Source organism: Ovis aries, chromosome 4, assembly GCF_016772045.2.
Source record: "Ovis aries strain OAR_USU_Benz2616 breed Rambouillet chromosome 4, ARS-UI_Ramb_v3.0, whole genome shotgun sequence".
NCBI lineage: Eukaryota > Metazoa > Chordata > Mammalia > Artiodactyla > Bovidae > Ovis > Ovis aries.
This window is the reverse complement of record NC_056057.1, coordinates 96,682,734-96,702,179: the sequence shown is the minus strand read 5'-3', so window position 1 is coordinate 96,702,179 and position 19,446 is coordinate 96,682,734. Positions and strand designations below refer to the sequence as shown.

The following is a 19,446-nucleotide window of genomic DNA, read 5'->3' as shown; positions in this document are numbered from 1 at the left end:
CTTGGAAAAGGAATGTCTACCCACTCCAGTATTCCTGCCTGGAGAACTCCATGGACAGAGGAGCCTGGTAGGCTATAGTCCTTGGGATCGCAAAGAGTCAGATACAATTGATAAAATAACACTTTGACTTTGCATAAAAAGATCCCACAAGGAATAAAAGCTGAAATCCACTCTGAGTCCCACTTAATAGTCCTGCATTCTGATCAAAAAGCATCACTTTCTCACTAAGCCATGTATTGTGAAAATGAGAAAATGGACTTTCTGGATCAAGGCTAACCTGCATGTCTCAAATTTTAACTGTTTTCCTTATCTTTTTTTTAAGTTCTAGGCTTAAAATCACTTGCTGTGTGTATGCCTGTAACTACAAAACAAACAACAACAAAAAAGATGTGTATGTACAGAACTATAGAAAAATTGTCATTTATGTAGGAGCTTCATTACAAATCTTAGTATCTTCGGCCAAGGTCCAAAAGAAAAGATTGTTTAGTGATTTGGGGGCTCAAAAATTTTTAAAGCTCCCTAAGTAATCTGATTTCTGTGTTGACTATCTGGTGATGTCCATGTGTAGAGTCTTCTCTTGTGTTGTTGGAAGAGGGTGTTTGCTATGACCAGTGTGTTTTCTTGGCAAAACTCTATTAGCCTTTGCCCCCCTTCATTCCATACTCCAAGGCCAAATCTGCCTGCTACTCCAGGTGTTTCTTGACTTCCAGAGATCAAATTGCTAACATCCACTGGATCATTGAAAAAGCAAGGAGTTTCAGAAAAACATCTATTTCTGCTTTATTGGCTATGCCAAAGCCTTTGACTGTGTGGATCACAATAAACTGTGGAAAATTCTGAAAGAGATGGGAATACCAGACCACCTGACCTGCCTCTTGAGAAATCTGTATGCAGGTCAGGAAGCAACAGTTAGAACTGGACATGGAACAACAGACTGGTTCCAAATAGGAAAAGGAGTACGTCAAGGCTGTATATTGTCACCCTGCTTATGTAACTTCTATGCAGAGTACATCATGAGAAACGCTGGGCTGGTGGAACCACAAGCTGGAATCAAGACTGCCGGGAGAAATATCAATAACCTCAGATATGCAGATGACACCACCTTTATGGCAGAAAGTGAAGAAGAACTAAAGAGCCTCTTGATGAAAGTGAAAGAGGAGAGTGAACAAGTTGGCTTAAAGCTCAACAATCAGAAAACTAAGATCGTGGCATCTGGTCCCATCACTTCATGGCAAACAGATGGCAAAACAGCGGCAACAGTGGCTGACTTTACTTTTTTGGGCTCCAAAATCACTGCAGATGGTGACTGCAGCCATGAAATTAAAAGACACTTACTCCTTGGAAGGAAAGTTATGACCAACCTAGCTAGACAGCATATTAAAAAGCAGAGACATTACTTTGTTCAATAAAGGTCCATCTAGTCAAGGCTATGGTTTTACCAGTGGTCATGTATGGATGTAAGAGTTGGACTGTGAAGAAAAATGAATGCCGAAGAATTGATGCTTTTGAACTGTGGTGTTGGAGAAGACTCTTGAGAGTCCCTTGGACTGCAAGGAGATCCAACCAGTCTGTCTTAAAAGAGATCAGTCCAGGATGTTCATTGGAAGGACTGATGTTGAAGCTGAAACTCCAATACTCTGGCCACCCGATGAGAAGGGCTGACTCATTTGAAAAGACCCTGATGCTGGGAAAGATTCAGGGCAGGAGGACAAGGGGATGACAGAGAATGAGATGGTTGGATGGCATCAGTGACTCAATGGACATGGATTTAGGTGGATTCCAGGAGTTGATGATGGACAGGGAGGCCTGGCATGCTGCGGTTCATGGGGTCACAAAGAGTTGGACACAACTGAGCGACTGAATTGAACAGTCAAAATTTTATGTTATTCATGCTTTCCTGTAAGCCTTCGCTACAGAATTTTAACTAATGTATTATAATATTCTACTGTACTGCAGGGTCGTTTATAATCACTCTCTATGACTTTTCTGGGGGGGGGGGAGTATAAATTAAACTTTTTTAGTTTGGGTCAAATTTTTAAAATTTCTTCTTATAAATACAGTATACACCAAATTAATATAAATATAAAATGCACACTGACAGATAAGATTAAATGTGGGATAAAATGGTATTAAAAATGATTTTCAAAGATACTATGAGCAGTATTTTTCCATTTTTTTACAATTAATTCATGCACATACAGGTGAGTATCACTATCAGAATAAAGTGAAATTCAGCATCAAGTCTATTTTGTAGATGTATGTACTGAAAATTTCACTTACACAAATACATGGAAACAGAAGGAATTTCTGCTAGTACTATTAATTTTTTGACTACCTTCAGAATTATATGTCAAAAATCACATGATGAGCTATCATTAAAAATTACTATTTATGATCCACCAACAAACAGGTTGATTTAGATCTTCTTTTTATTTTGTTTAAAAAGAAAGAATTGAGAGCCACCTATTTTACAACTAGACCTTTTTTTTTTGTTATTCACCTCCTCAACTTCAATACTAACTTTTACAACAGTCCTTTGTTTGGCACTCTGAAGATTCTTACATTCTATGGAATAGATGAGAAGCATGCCTCTTTTGCAATTGAGAAATAGGATATAGGACAGCTAGAAGTCGTCAAAGTGCAGGCAAATCACCTGGGTTTCTTGCTAAAAACGCAGATTATGACTCAGCAGGTCTGGGGTGGGTCTGAGATTCTGCGTTTCTAACAGTTCAGTTCAGTTCAGTTGCTCAGTCATGTCTGACTCTTTGCGACTCCATGAATCGCAGCACGCCAGGCCTCCCTGTCCATCACCAACTCCTGGAGTTCACTCAGACTCACGTCCATCGAGTCCGTGATGCCATCCAGCCATCTCATCCTCTGTCGTCCCCTTCTCCTCCTGCCCCCAATCCCTCCCAGCATCAGTCTTTTCCAATGAGTCAACTCTTTGCATGAGGTGGCCAAAGTACTGGAGTTTCAGCTTTAGCATCAGTCCTTCCAAAAAACAAGCACCTAGTAAAGGCAATGTGGCTGGGAAGTGGGCCATACTTTTTAGTAGCAAGAGCCTAAACCACAGGCAGGTTCTCAGGCTTGTCAATTTTTAGGAGAGAACAGACAATAATAATAAAACTCAGAAAATGGAATCCTTCAAACTATTTTTGCCAACATACCCCCTGGAAAGTCTACATGTACTCCCAGGAATAAGCATGCCCCAGTCTGAAGACTGCTACTCACAATCAGTTACTCAAAATCAACGAAATCAGCTATTCAAAATCAATGAAAATTACTGGCTTTTAAGAGTGCTTTTAAATTTTTTTTAGTTTCACTGAAATATAACTAATTTTCAATGTTGTGTTTAAATTCTGCTATACAGCATGGTGACTCAGCTATACATGTATTTCTTTTCATATTCTTTTCCATTATCATTTTTCACAGGATATTAAATATATAGTTCCCTGTGCTACACAGTAGGATCTTGTTGTTAATCAGGTGTTTAAATTTTTAAATTTTAAACCACTGACTTTAGTCACATCACTTTTCTACCTAATTATTTGATGACACCACATTTTCAAAAAAATAAAATGCAAACTCACCAACAAGGAAATGGGCCTCCCAGGTGGTGCTAATAGTAAAGAATCCACCCACCAATGCAGAAGATGAGATACAGTCCCACAAACCTCTATTTTTTAAAAAATGTATTATTTATTTAAATACAATTTAAAACTCTGGGCAATGTCTAAAGAACAGACATTAAAAAATAAAAATCAACACAATTACTACATCCCAAGATAATCACTGTTAAGACTTCAGTTAATTTGTTTGCAGCCTTTTCTATATGACTAAGCACACAAATATGTATGTATGTTTAAAGACAAATTGGAGCAAACCATTTGAAAAGGCTTTTTAAATCTGTTTTTTTATATGCCATTATACCTGAAAGATTTTCTCTATATAATTAAAAAATATTCTAAAACTTACTTTTTAATGGCAGCCAAACAGTCCATCATAACCTCAAAAAAATTATTCTGTTAAATCTAGTAAATCTCAGGACAACATCCCTCTATCAATAATATTAGATATTTGCTAGAGGATTAATTTGCAATCCATAATTATATTTTAGATAAATATAATCACTGCCCAAAATGCCATGGAAAAGCAGGTTAGAATACCCATAAAAAATTCAAAATATCTTATTAAGTTTCCTTGAAAAAACTGTTAGGTAGTTAGAATAGGGAAAAGGGAGTCCAAAATGGCAGTGGCTATGCCCACAAAAACAGAACAAAGGAAGGTCCGAGGACCGGAGTGAGGACCTCAGGCAGAACAAACAGCACTCCTGCCTGGCCCGATTTACACAGGGCAGGCCCAGGGGGAGGAGAAAAACACATAAAAAGAGGCGCCAAAGGGCCGGGGGTCTCTCTCTCTCTCCTCTTTGTGTCTTTTGGGTCATCATGCCCTCAGGCCTCGAGGATGTAGTTTCCTTTATTTTCTAAATAAAACTGAGCTGTAACACTGGTCCATCCGAGAGCTGTAACGCTGGCCAGTCCGAGGTTTGTAATGCTGGTCCATCGCTTCCAATTTTTGTTGTGATGAGACAGAACCCAGGAAATTACACACTCCCCCGACAGAATGAAATACGGTTTAGAGTTTTGTTTTTATTATACCTAAATTTCTGCATAGAGAGAGGAAAGCTTCTTAAATGCATATGTGATAAGTGAATGCTTATGTCTTCCAATATGCAAAATCATAAAGGAAGTATAAATAAATAGAGGAGTTCACTGAAAAGTAATGGATAGGATAAATGTTAGCTATTTGGTAGGGAATATAAGCCAGTGACTTTGGAATACTATCAGAAAAGCTTCCTTCAGTATACAGTATCTTTTGTAACTGATATATGAAACAAACCTGAATAAGAACAAAGATTGACTTCACACCTTTTAAAATGGTGAATCTGGAGGGAAATGTGGGCAAGGACACCAGTCCATGTGTGTAATATATGGAAGAAGCACCTGACCAATGACCCAGCCTGTATCAAGTGCCCTGTACACTATCTGGGCTAAGCCTACCTCCAAGCATCTTTCTGGCTCTAATACGCTACACTAACTCCACAAGCTCCAAATGTTTACCTAATTTCCCAAAGAGCAATTCCTAAATACACACAAGGGTAAATATAAATCCTGCATTCAAAGAATTTAAAGCAAGCTTAAATAAATTGTATCTGTACACAAAGGAAGTCACAGCTCGTTTACCTCTTTCAGGAAGTCTCCCCTCAAGCCCATGTAAACAACAGAGCTTCATTCTCTGAATCTCACTTCTGATTTCTGTAACATTTACTGCTTTTGTCATTCATCTGAACTCAGATGAACTTTTTTGCTACCTTCTACTGCACTATTGAATGTATATATAGTTCATCACCAGAAGCAAATAATATTAAATTAAATGATAAATAAATTCTCTCTTATAACTTCAAAGAGGCCTAGTTGTTACTCAGGAGTTAGAGGCACCTAATAATTTGTTTGTTCCAATAATATTTACTGGAAGGAATGATGCTGAAGCTGAAACTCCAATATTTTGGCCACCTGATGCAAAGAACTGACTCATCTGAAAAGACCCTGATGCTGAGAAAGATTGAGGGCAGGAGAAGGGAATGACACAGGATGAGATGGTTGGATGGCATCACCAACTCGATGGACAGGAGTCTGAGTAAACTCCGGGGGTTGGTGATAGACAGGGAAGCCTGGCGTGCTGCAGTCCACGGGGGTCACAAAGAGTCAGACACGACTGAGCGACTGAACTGAACTGAATAATTTGTTTATGACACAGACAGCCAAAAATGTGAAGAGCCATAATTGTGATTCAAATACCACAATGTAGCAACAACAATAAAAAACACAAAGTCTTCTTTAACCTGTCACCCAAAGTAGCATTTGAGGTTGGAGAAAATGGAGATGGTGATAGATTTCAAAGACTCAACTTTTATATTTTGATATGTGAACTTTACAATCACCTGAAATTTGAAAAGAAATTATTCTGTCAAACTTGACATCATTTTCAGCTCTTTTAAAATTTATGCCTCAGTTTGTTTAAGAATTCATAAAAAAGTTTCATAAATATCTCCCATTCAGTATTTTACACGTTAACAAACTATACAAACTTTAGGGGAAAAAATACCGATTTTCAAGTAACATCCCCACCATGAACTACTTACCAAAGTATGTGTAAGAATGTACACTGATAAGTAGGTAAGTAACTTAAAAGACGAAGACATGGAGCCAATCCACACACATGCATTCTGAACAAAAATAAAAGAAGATAAAGGACTAGATCAACTGTGACAGAAAGTTCTTAGATTAACAGACTTGAAGTCAAGCAATTTGCTGTCTAATTCCAGATGGTCATTCTCCTTACTGGGCTTCAACTCATATGCACTAATCAGTCTGACAAAATTTCAATAACAACAACAAAAAATCAACCAACGATAGCCTGGCAGTTCCCTAAACAGTTAAACACAGAATTACCATGTGACCAAAAAATTCTACTCATAGGCATTTACCCAAATAAAAACATAAAACCACACAAAACACTTGCACACAAATTTTTACAGCATCATTATTCATAAAAGCCAAAACAGTGGATACAACCTAAATGTCTATCTACTAATGAATGGATAAAGATGCTGTATATCCATACAATAGAATATTACCTGTCATAAAAAGAATGTAGTACTGATACATCCTACATGCTACAACATTAATGAACCTTGAAAACAATATGCTAAGTGAAAGAAGCCAATTACAAAGAATACATATTATATACCTTTATATAAAAGGTCCACAATCTACAGAGACAGGCAAATCTATACAGAAAGTAAATTAGTGGTTGCTTAAGGATAAGAAAGTAAGCAGGTCATAACAAAGGGTATAGTTTTCTTTTTGAGATTATGAAAATGTTCTAAAATTGACTGCAGTGATGTTATACATATCTCTGAACTACTAAAAGCCACTGAATTGTACTTTTTAAGTAGCTGAATGCATGGGATGCAAATTACCAATCCCAAAACATTGTTAAGTCAACTAACTTTTTATGTTACTTTTTATATTTCATATTGAATACTTATATTCAAGGAATTGGAGGAAATGATCCTTATCCTAAAATTAATCAAAATATTCATAATATATTCTAAAACTATTAAAAGCTATTAGCCAAATCAGGCTCTGTAATAAACTATGCTTTAAAGTTCTCAAGGTCTCATTGGAAAAACTGCCTATAAGAATTTTAAATAACCTTAATGATAAAAAATTCTTAAAATACCAAGATAGATAAGAAGCTTTCTTTTCCAAGTCCTTCAAAACTCAACATCTTCAGCCCAAGATAATCAATTTCACTTAAAACATTCTCTGAAATTGGTAAAAATTATGAAAAACATGAAAATTTATAGCACAGATTTAAAGCTTATCATTAAAACTAATTATTTAATATTTTTAACATAGCCAGTATATGACTCCATGTAGTCCCAGAATAAAACTCTATTAAAAGAAGAAAAGTAGTCAAGGTGCTTAGTTAATTAATTCATCCATGCACTTAATAAACACTATGCTGGACTACCGGCTCAGCTGGTTAAGAATCCGCCTGCAGTGTAGGAGACCTGGGTTTGATCCCTGGCTTGGGAAGATCCCCTGGAGAAGGGAAAGGCTACCTTCAGTATTCTGGTCTGGAGAATTCCATGGACTGTATAGTCCATGGGGTCCCAAAGAGTTGGACACGACTGAGTGACTTTCACTCACTCACTCTTGCTGGACTACAATGATGGCAGGGGGCGAAATCTCACAGTCCTTATGGAGCTTGTGGTCTAAGTGGGGGACAGCTATAAATCAAATAATTATACAAATAAATCCATAACTATAAACTGTATGAAGTGATATATGAGAAGGGTATATATCTGTAAGAACACATTTAACTACAGGGGCAGAGAAGGGTGCAGAGTTCCTTGGTGGGACGGGATCAGTCATATATTCCTATGAGAGTGACATTCCAGCTGATAGCTGAATAATAAGTATCGGTTAGGTTTTGGGACTCTTTTGATCACACTATTTAAAAGGGAAGAAAGGGGACAATGAAAGGAAGGGGAAAGGAGACATATTCAAGGATGCTTAAAATAATTTAACGTTTCTATTTATCCAAAACAATACGCCCTAACAACAAATACATTGTTGCCATTGTTGTTGTTTAGTCGCTCAGTGGAGTCCAATTCTTTTGCCACCCCATGGACTTGCAGCCCACCAGGCTTCTCAGTTCATGGGGACTTCCCAGGCAAGAATACTGAAATGGGTTGCCATTTCCTTCTCCAGGAGATCTTCCTGACCCAGAGATGAAACCTGTATCTCCTGCATTGGCAGGTGAGTTCTTATTTTTCTTATCTATTTACTTTTATTGATAGACCATTATAATATTGTCATGGTTTCTGCCATACATCAGCATGAATCAGCCACAGGTATACACGTGTCCCCTCCATCCTGAACCCCCTCCTATCTCCCTCACCACCCTGCCCCTCCAGGTTGTCACAGAGCACGGGCTGTGGGTGCCTAGCAGGTGGATCCTTTACCACTGAGGTGATAACCATAATAAATACCAGTCAGCTGGAAGAAGTGTGAGGATATTTTTAAAGTCTTAAATACTAACAATATTTACAACTCAAAAAATTTACATTGGACCCAAGATCTTTCTTTTAAACAATGCTTTCACATAAATATTCCCATGAAAGTTCTAAAAAAATAAAGAGATAAATAATACAAAAATCATATTTTAGGAAAGGAAAATAACTATAACTATATACTATGAAGCAAGGCAAAGGCTATCAGAGTTTTGCCAAGAGAACACAAGGTCATAACAAACATCCTCTGCCAACAACACAAGAGATGTCTCTACACACGGACATCACCAGATGGTCAATACCAAAATCATTGATCATATTCTTCACAACCAAAGATGGAAAAGCTTTATACATTCAGCAAAGACAAGACCTGAAGCTGACGGTGACTCAGATCATGCTCATTACTGCAAAATTCAGACTTACACTGAAGAAAGACCATTTGGGTATGACCTAAATCAAACCCCTTATGATTACACAGTGGAAGTGATGAATAGATTCGTGGGATTGAAGCTAGTAGACAGAGTGCCTGAAGATCTATGGACAGAGGTTCATAACACCAGAGGTGGTGACCAAAACCCCCCAAAAAGAAATGCAAGAAGATAAAATGGTTGTCTGAGGCAGCCTTACAAATAACTGAAAAAAGAAGAGAAGCAAAATGCAAAGGAGAAAAAGAAAGATATACTCAACAGAATGCAGAGTTTCAGAGAACAGCAAGAACAGATAAGACAGCCTCCTTAAGTGAACAATGCAAAGAAACAGAGGAAAACAATAGAATGGGGAAGACTAGAGATCTCTTCAAGAAAACTGGAGATACCAAGGGAACAGTTCATGCAAAGATGGGCACAACAAAGGACAGAAATGGTATGGACACAACAGAAGCAGAACAGATTAAGAGGAGGTGGCAAGAATACACAGAACTATACAAAAAAACGTCTTCGTGAACCAGATAACCACAATGCTATGGTCACTCATCTAGAGGCAGACATGCAGGAGTGTGAAGTCAAGTGGGTCTTAGGAAACATTACTATGAAAAAACTAGTGGAGGTGATGGAATTCCAGCTGAGCTATTTCAAATCCTAAAAGATGATGCTGTTAAAGTGCTGCATTCAATCAGCACTTTCATAAAGCAAATTTCATAAAGTCAGCAGCGGCCACGGGACTGGAAAAGGTCAGTTTTCATTCCAATCCCAAAGAAAAGCAATGCCATGGAATGTTCAAACTACCATACAACTGCATTCATTTCACATGCTAGCAAGGTAATGCTCAAAACCCTTCAAGCTAGGCTTCAATAGTACCTAAACTGAGAACTCCAGATGTACAAGCTGGATTTAGGAAAGGCCGAGGAACCAGAGATCAAGTTGTCAACGTTGGCTGGATCATGGAGAGTGCTAAGTAATTCTAGAAAAACATCTACTTCTGCTTCACTGACTATGTTAAAGTCTTTGATTGTGTGGATCACAACAAGCTGTGGAAAATTCTTGAAGAGAAGGGAGTACCAGACCACCTTACTTGTCTCCTGAAAAACCTGTATGCAGGTCAAGAAGCAACAGTTAGAACTGGACATGGAACAATGGACTGGTTTCAAATTGGGAAAGAAGTATATCAAGACTGTATATTGTCATTCTGCTTACATGCCGAGTACATCATGTGAAATGCCAGGCTAGATGAATCATAAGCTGGAATCAAGACTGCCAGGAGAAATATCAATAACCTCAGATATGCAGATGATATGACCCTAATGGCAGACAGTGAAGAGGAAGTAAAGAACCTCTTGATGAGGGGGAAAGAGTAGAATGAAAAGGTTGGCTCAAAACTCAACATTCAAAAAAGGAAGATGACAGCATCCAGTCCCATAGAAGGGGGAAAAGTGGAAGCAGTGACAGATTTTATTTTCTTGGGCTCCAAAATCACCGCAGACAGTGACTGCAGCCATGAAATTAAAAGATGCTTGCTCCTTGGAAGAAAAGCTATGACAAACCTAGACAGCATATTAAAAAGCAGAGACATTACTTTGACAACAAAGATCCATAGTCAAAGCTACGGTTTTTCCAGCAGTCATGTATGGATGTGAGAGTTGGACCATAAAGAAGACTGAGCACTGAAGAATTGATGCTTTCAAATCGTGGTGCTGAAGACGACTCTGAGCGTCCCTTGGACAGCAAGGAGACAAACCAGTCAGTCTTAAAGGAAACCAACCCTGAATTTTCTTCATTGGAAGGACTGTTGCTGAAGCTGAAGCTCCAATACTCTGGCCACCTGATGCAAAGTGCCAACTCACTGGGAAAGACCCTGATGCTGGCAAAGATGGAAGGTGGGAGGAGAAGAGTGTGGCAGAGGATGAGATGGTTGGATGGCATCAACAACAAAATGGACATCAGTTTGAGCAAACTCTGGGAGAAAGTGTGCTCCTTATGGGGCATGGGCTTGCAATGAGTAGGACACAACTTAGCTACTGAACAACGACGACAAAGATTAAAATCTCAATTTCTGGACCTCAGAAACAAATAAGTCTCAAAAGAGTCAATAAGTATTTAAAACAGCTGCTAACAAATAATGTTATTTATAGTCCCTAAATTTTCCCACCAGATATTAGGAATAAGTAGTTACGGTATCTAAGGGCAAAATGATGGAAAACATTGAGCAAAAATATCTGAGGCCCAAGTGTTAGGATACTACATTAACATAACCATGAAGAATTCAGAAGCCTACAAAATGTAAGTCTATTCCATAAGGACCAAACACAAAAAGATTTCTGGTTTTGGTTATGACAGAATAGCCCACTGCAGACCAACATTACCTTTTATAACCAGAAAAGCTGTATAAAAAAAAAGCAAAGTTCTTAAGGTATCAGAGACTTTCTGAGGTAGTTAGGATTTGAAATAACAAAGAACTTGTTAAAAGGAGCCCCAGATTCTGTGCAGCTTTCCCTCTCAGGGCATTCCAGCTATTTCTTTAAATGGCACAGAACAGGGACTGAGGGACTTCCTGGGTGGTTCAGTGGTTAAGACTCCATGCTCCGAATGCAGGGGACCTGGGTTCAGTCCCTCATCAAGGAACTAAATCGCCCAGGCCACAACTAAAAATTCCATGTGCCACAACTAAGACCCAGTGCAGCCAAATAAACAATAAATTAAAATTTTTTTTAAGATAAGGAACTGAGAAGCCAAGAAAGGACAGCTACTAAAGGGCAGAAAAGTCAGCAGAGGTTTTGGCATCTTCAAGGAGGTAAGGGGACAAAACTTGGTAACTGGATCTTGCCAAGACGTGCCAGACTTGAGGGATTAAGATCCTATAGAAAAGGAAGGTATAAAAGAACAAACCTGACAATGTGTACTGATTTTCATCTTAAAGCATTTGTCGATTCCTAAAACGAAAAAAAGCAAAAAGCTAAAAAGCCAGCAGAAAACAACTGAAAGCAAGGAGCTCCTACTTTTAAGAGCCTCATGCTGTTGGGAAGGCAAAAGCAGAAGAAGCCCGAGAAACACACAGTCTCTCAGCTGTTCCTGGAGGGCTACCAAAGTTGTACAAGCTAGATGTTTACAAAATCTGAACCCAGCCTCAAGTCAGCTCAATTCCAAACTGTTGAGGTGATCTGCCACTATTTTATCTGCCTGCCAGAAGATGAGTGAACCTTCTCTAGAGAAATGCTAGAACAGTATACGCAACTAACTATAATTTCTAATTGTATCTAAAATTCTAAATATAATGTCTGGTAGTCAATCAAAAGTTACTCCCCAAAATAATGGTAATAACCACCACCAAGATAAAAATGTGTGAATAAAGAAAATAGACAGAGACCTAAAAGTGATCCAGACAGTGGAATTTTCAGACAGACTCTTAACCAATTTGGCTGATGTCAAGAAAATAGACCACAATATGGAGATTTTCACCAGAGAATTAGAATCTATTTTTTTTAAAGAGGGAAAATCTAGCACTAAAACGAAAAAGTCTAGCACTAAAAAAAAAAATAGCTGAAATCGAGAATAAAATAAATGGGATCAAAAGCTGACAAGACATGCCAGAACAGAGGACTAGCGAACCTGGAACACAGGTAAGTAAAGCCTACCCAGAATGAGAAACAAGGAGAAGGAAAAAAGATTTAAAAAACGGAAAAAAGCATAAAGGATATATGGGACAAGACAAAAGGTATAGAATGGATTTAACCAAAGTCAGAGAAAGAAGAAGGAAAAAAAGGGGGTAGAAAGAATATTTGAAAAAATTAGTTTGGCAATTTTTTTCTGAACTAATGGGAGTCATACTATACATTCAAGAGGTATCAGAAACCCCAAACAGAATAAATACAAATAAAACCATTCTTAGGTGCTAATAGCTACATTTCTAAAATTAAAATCTATTGGAGGGAATTCTCTGGTGTCTCAGTGGGAAAGAATCCTCCTGCCAATGCAGGGGACACGGATTCAATCCCTGGTCCGGGAAGATCCCACACGCCATGGAGCCGCTAAGCCCGTGTGCCACAACTACTGAGCCTGCGCTGTAGAGCGCAGGAGCCACAACCACTGCAGCCTGCTCGCCTTACAGCCGGTGCTCCGCAAGAAGAGAAGCCACGGAAGTGAGAAGCCTGCGCACCGCAACTAGAGCAAAGCCCAAACAGCAGCAAAAACCCAGCGCAGCCAAAACTAAACAAATAACATCTCTCGCAATTCCAAAGATGAGTAACTGAATAACTGAAATACAGCAGTCAGATCACCAGCAACAGCTGAAATGTATCTTATCAACATGTAGAACATCCCCGGATCAGCCTTAAAAAAAAAGTTAATGCAAATAACAGAGCTATTTGCCTATCTGCCAAAAAAAAAGAAAGAAAAAGTAAACATAATACTAAACCTCCTAGTATTTGATCAAGATAAGAAGTATTGCTACATAGAAGGAAACTGACAATGCTCAGAGAACATCTTAATAAAAATCACAAAGATCCAATCCTAGTAATCAGCTCCACAGATTCAATCTCCAGTTCATGATGCATCTCAAACTTTTCCTATATCCTGGTATCTTTATTTTCCTAAAGTTCTAAGATCACCAGACTGAAAATCAGTCTTAGAACAATCAGTGAAGAGTAAGGTTCCCAAGTCAAGCCAGTACTAATTTTAATTTTAGTTTAGGGAAAGGGAAAAAGGAGTAGGAAAGAAAGAAAGAGCATGACAGTCCCAGTCTCCAGGTGAGTCCAAATAACTCCAAACTAGGGATTCACAATTCCTGGATTTCAGAAGCCTACAGGATTGTAACAAATTCTCAAATTTATATGCACAGTAATCACTGTCTATATTCCAAACAAATAATAAATCTCACAAATCTATTCTATTTTTCAAATGTATATGATTAATAAACTAAAAATCCATTTAAAAGCTAAAATAAAGGAAGATGAGAGAGAAGAAAAAAGAAATGACAAGGAGCAATGTCACCTTTGAATTATGTAACCACTCTCTAGACATCTCTAAGGACCTATCTGACCAAAACCACGTTCTTAACCCCAGATTACTAAGGGTAATACCAAAATAAAGCCAGGGTATATAGGAACAGAGTTTCCTACACAAACAGCAGAAAAATAATCTGATATCTTTAATCCAACAATTCAATATCTCAGAACTCTTCATAAATGAATTCAAGATTTGTTTCTATAAGGCAAAATGCCTTATTACTCCTGATGGCCAAAGAACAATAAAAGCAAAACAAACTCAAGGAGCCTAAACATTCCAAAATAGGGGGTCAATGAAACAAAATGCCATAAAATCATTACAACAAATGATAATGCAAAAGAATATTTAAGAACATGAGGAAATATTTATCACATATTAAGAAGGAAAAAGAATATAGAACAGCAACAGAGGGTAACAATATCAAACTGGAAAATAGATACAGACATAATGGAATATCTGGAATATTGCAGGGCGATTAGCTATCTCTGGGTGGTGGGATTGAGAATAATTTAAATTTTGTTTCTATCAGTCTATTTTGCAAATATTCCTCCAATAACTCAGGGTGGGTGTTTTCGGCAATTAGAAAAACATATCCATTTTTAAATGTAAAATTTTAAAATAGCTGAAATAGGTTCATCTCTCTTCTAAAATGCAAATCAGTGTTTATTATTTATTAATTTAATTTATTTTTCTTGGCTGCGCTGAGTCTTTGTTGCTGCGTGAGCTTTTCCCTAGGTGAGGTGAGCAGGGACAATGCTCTAGGTGTGGCTTCTCACTGCAGTGGCTTCCCCTGTTGTAGAGCACAGGCTCTAGCGTGTGCGGGCTTCAGTAGTTGTGGCACATGGGCTCAGCAGTTGCAGCATGCGGGCTCGACAGTTGTGACTCCCAGGATCTAGAGCACAGGCTCAATACTTGCGGCACACAGGCTTAGTTGCTCCCCAGCACATGTGGTAATGAATCAGACACGAGTTTGATTCCTTCCTGATCCTCAAACTCGTGTCTGATTCGTTACCACAGAGCCACTCGGGAGGCCCTGAGATAGGTTCATCTTTTATCCTACATACAGTTTTAAATAATGTTTGATTTTAATACAAAAGACTAACAGATAAAAAAATGTTAACATTTCAAAATGTATCCAATTTTACTACCTAATGAAGTCTTTCACTATATGTAAACAAGAGAAGGATCATCCCATATTAATAAAATTACTTAACATGTACATATACTTTCAAAGGTCCTCCCAATTTTTATATTAATACATTAAAACTTAAATGTCAAGGTAATATAGTATATCTAAATATCTTTCCCTCTCTCCATTCTAACCTTATAGCACTTTTTAATCTGTATTCCCAATTAGGAACATATTACAGCCATGTAAAACACTGAAGCAGCTTTGATAACAAAGTCAGGAAGTCCAAGATCAGTCATATCTCCTACCCTTTCAACTCTTAGAAGTGGACAATTTTTCTTATCTCTCTGAACCCCAGTTTCCCTAGCTATAAAAGAGAATGATAATATTTATCATAGAGGTTTTCTGAAGATGAAACCAAGGAAACATGCCAAGTCCTAAACATGGTGCCTGATTGTTAGGAGGTACTCAGGGGGGTGATTACTAGAGGTACACACAGAGTTTTTAAATCTGAGAACTTGCCAAGCCTCCTGAAAACTCTGACCTTGGGCAAGTTACTTGACCTATATGGACCTCGGTTTCCTCGTATGCAAAATAGATACAATACCTATCCACCAGGTTTGCAGTTAAGGATTTGGTAAAATTATATACAAAAATCATCTTGCACACAGTAGGTGCTCCATAAATTGTAGTATCACTATTAGCAAGAACAATACACATCTGAGTATAGAGATCAGCAGTTTATAAAATATTTTTACATATAAGAGTGCATCTAAGAATTAACCATCATTTAAACAGATACATTTCTCTTAATTCCCAGAGTAGTTGTAAACTTCAGAAAAAGATAAAACACAAGCAATCTTTTTAAGCAAACTGAAAAGTCAAAGGATACTTCATTAGTTTCAAAATAAAATTGTTATCTATAATGCAATCTGCTTTAACATTCTTGAAGTCCAAATAAAACTAAAAGGGTTAGAAGAAAAATGTCCCTTACTGCCTTTGAAATAAAAAGTTTAAATCTTTAGAAAAAAAATCTAAGATCTGAATTTTTCTTTTTTATGACTTCACAATATCTTTCAGAACTAAAATGTAAGTGCCTTTAATACAATAACCCTTTCAAATCTTCTCCACCTTCGTGCAAAAGCAGAACAGCTCCAAAGTTAAGACCAAGCCTGACTGCCTGAGTTCAAATCCTGATTCTGTATAGGAGTTAAAACTTGACCAGAGGCAAACTGTAATGTCTCCATGTCTGTTGCTTCAGCTGAAAATGAAGATTTCTCACATAACTGTTGTGAGGATGAAATGAGTTAATATACTTATGTATTCATAAGAGAGCCTAGCAAATGGAAGGCACATTATGTTCCCCATTGTTGTTACTGCCTTATTATCACCCCTCAAGATGCCTTGATCAGTGACTTATAATCAATAAATATTTGCTACTCTGTAGACAATCTCATTGCTCAACGCTCAATCATGTCTGACTCTTTGCAACCCCATGGACTATAGTCCACCAGGCTCCTCTGTCCGTGGAATTCTCCTGGCAAGAATACTAGAGCGGGTAGCCATGCCCTTTTCCAGACGATTATTCTCTGCTGGCTCAGATGGTAAAGAATCCACTTGCAATGCAAGAGAACTGGGTTGGACCCCTGGGTCAGGAAGATCCCCTGCAGAAGGGAACGGCAACCAACTCCAGTATTGGACAGTATTCTTGTCCATTCTTCCATGGACAGAGGAGCCCAGCAGGCTATAGTCCATGTGGTTGAAAAGAGTCAGACAGAACTGAGTGAACATTTTCACTTTCAGACATTTTCAACAAAAGGCTTTACTTAAAATTAAACTTTAACATGACTCACTGCCAGTAAAGGTACAGCAATTGCTGTTTAGACTTTAGGACCAAAGTAAGTAAAGTCAATCCCTTCCTTAAGCTTCCTAGCATACAGAGCTACAACTTAGCCTTACTTGCCAATAGAAGTTCAGAGTCATCCTTATTTGCAATTAGAAGTTCAGGTATGGCATACACCAATCCAGCAGACATGAAACTCTCAAACCCAAGATCCATAATACTCAACTCCTTCGAAGAAAAAGTTCAGATTACTCCCCTAATATACTAGTTTAGTGCTTTAAAATAAAAACTATACTGCATAAGTCAACAGAATATCATAAAGACTAAAAACACAATAAATGAAATTGTCTGAAAGTCAAATATGCACTAAATACTAGTTTACCAATTTATCTGAGAAAACAGCAATCGATTTCTCCTATTACAAATGGCTGTGTTAACTCCAAATTTAGTATGCTGTCCACTTCAAAACTGGTGCCAGGACAATGAGACAAAGTTAAAGTAAAGTTGCCATCCCACTAAATCATTGCCTGCTTGAAACGTACACTTCCCTTTCTATTCCTAACTCAGATAAGACTTATGATACCCAAGTCTCACCCCATGAACAGAAATTTAAGGAGTGAAATCCTAGAAGCAGTCTAACTTGAAACCAGGAAAATGTTCCCAGAGTTATTAGATCAAACAATGCCAAACCATTTCCCAATTCTATGTGATCCTAACTTGGGTACAGAAAAATGATGATTACCTTCAGACTCAACAATTTGGTAAGCCCTGAAAATCAGAAGTCAAGTACCGAGGGACGCATTTCAACTCCAGCTGAGGGCTGGAATGTTTACCTGGTTCACTCTCACAATAAAAGCTGGATGTCGTTATCAATCAGGGACACAGTCACACAGCAGCCACCAACAGGACACACGGGCCACATCAGGCCACAGGCCACTTGGCATCCTTCACTGAGCCACATCCTACTAAAGGCCTGACTGCCAACCCTTGACCTGGAGAACAGGACAAGGGGCTGGCAGTCAAGAGAGTTTGATTCTTGCAGTTATAGATCTATTTTTAGATTTTTTACTGATTTGACTAGAGAAATCACATTTGAGAAAGAGTGAAGAACTTTTGAAATATAGGTGGCAAACTTCTGAGCCATGCCTCACATATCTAGTCACTTTATTTGTTCAGTAACATAAAAACGTATGACTTGTAACTTGTTTTGCTCATAAAATCATTTCTGGACTTGTAAAATGATGGTCCATGGGGACAACCAGCACTTTTCTTCAGGGTCTGCACAGATCTTAAAACTTCACTAAGCTCGTTTCTCTATCAGTATGTATTGGTAAAACTGGAGTTCGATTTGCTCCTCCTCTCCAACATGAGCTAAAGCTAAGTAAATACTGAACCAAAGTACTGTCAGCATTTCAGAAGCAATCTGCTACAGAAAAACATACGGTTTTCCTGCAATTCCTTTTAACACCTAAGTTGGGGGATTCAGACCGAGGGAGTGTTGGAAGTCAGATTCATTAAAGTCAGACTTTTTTGTCTGTATTTGAGCTTCTGGGCTGGGAAATTGGTCTGTGTCTACATAAATCTAAGCTCTGAGCCATCATATAATGGAACTCTTCTGTTCAGAACAACCAGCCGGAAAAGGTACCCTCTGCAAATCCTACAATGTATGCCCACTTGCAAAGACTTCACAACTTTTCGGCCGCCTGTGACTTCTACCACCCCTCTGGAGCTAATCGCTTTTAATGACCACCACCCCCCTCCCCCAGGAAGAATCACTCTTCTCAGCCTTACACTTCGTCCCGGCAGCAACCGACTGAACCTTCTCCCCCGTCTCCGGAGCCCTCGGCGCCCTTAGACATCTTCACCAGTTTGTCCGCGGTCCCGACCCTGAGAGCCCCGACTCCTGCCTCACGTCCCGGAGCTGCCCGCCCCCAAGCCCTTCTCAACTCCCAAACACGGCCGCAGCATCACCTGGCTCCCCGGTGATCTACGCGCCCCGGCGCCGCCACACACCTCGCCCCTTTCACCCCGACCTTGCTCTCCGAATCCTAACCCCTCCCCGAGGCGGGGGCGGGCAAGGGCTCTTGGCAGCTGCACTGAGACTCCGGAGGCCGCGCGTCCCCCTCACCAGGCCCCGCCTGGGCCTCTCGGCGCGGCTGCCCTCCACGGCCCTCCTGCCCGAGCCGTGCTTACGCCGAACAGTAGGGCAGCACGAGCCCAGGACTCGGCACTTACTCGGGAAGGTAGGTGGAGGAGAAGGAGCTCCACTTGTGTAGCGCGTAGGGCAGAAGCCGGCACTCGGGCGCCGCAGCAACAGCCCCGCCAGCCGCCATCTTGTCAGCACCGAAGCGGCCGCCACCGACCGCCCGCCTAGCCGAGAGGAGGGAAGGGGCGT

General features: G+C 39.1%; 1 protein-coding gene across 5 annotated transcripts in view; it reads right to left on the bottom strand.

Moving 5' to 3' along the window:
• Nucleotides 1-19,446, bottom strand: part of MKLN1 (muskelin 1) — a 384,978-nt gene that overhangs the window by 194,230 nt on the left and 171,302 nt on the right. For 2 of the 5 annotated variants that reach the window (XM_042249238.1, XM_060414837.1), the window contains exons 1-2: nt 19,287-19,396; nt 6,203-6,286 (exon numbers count right to left, since the gene is read on the bottom strand). The exons of 1 other annotated variant lie outside the window; for it this stretch is intronic. In XM_042249238.1, the coding sequence (XP_042105172.1) occupies nt 6,203-6,286; nt 19,287-19,384 (182 nt within the window). In that variant the 5' untranslated portion in view covers nt 19,385-19,396. Of the gene's footprint in view, nt 1-6,202; nt 6,287-19,286; nt 19,397-19,446 lie in introns of those variants that run through there. 2 more of the 5 variants (XM_004008072.5, XM_060414838.1) reach the window with 1 other exon arrangement.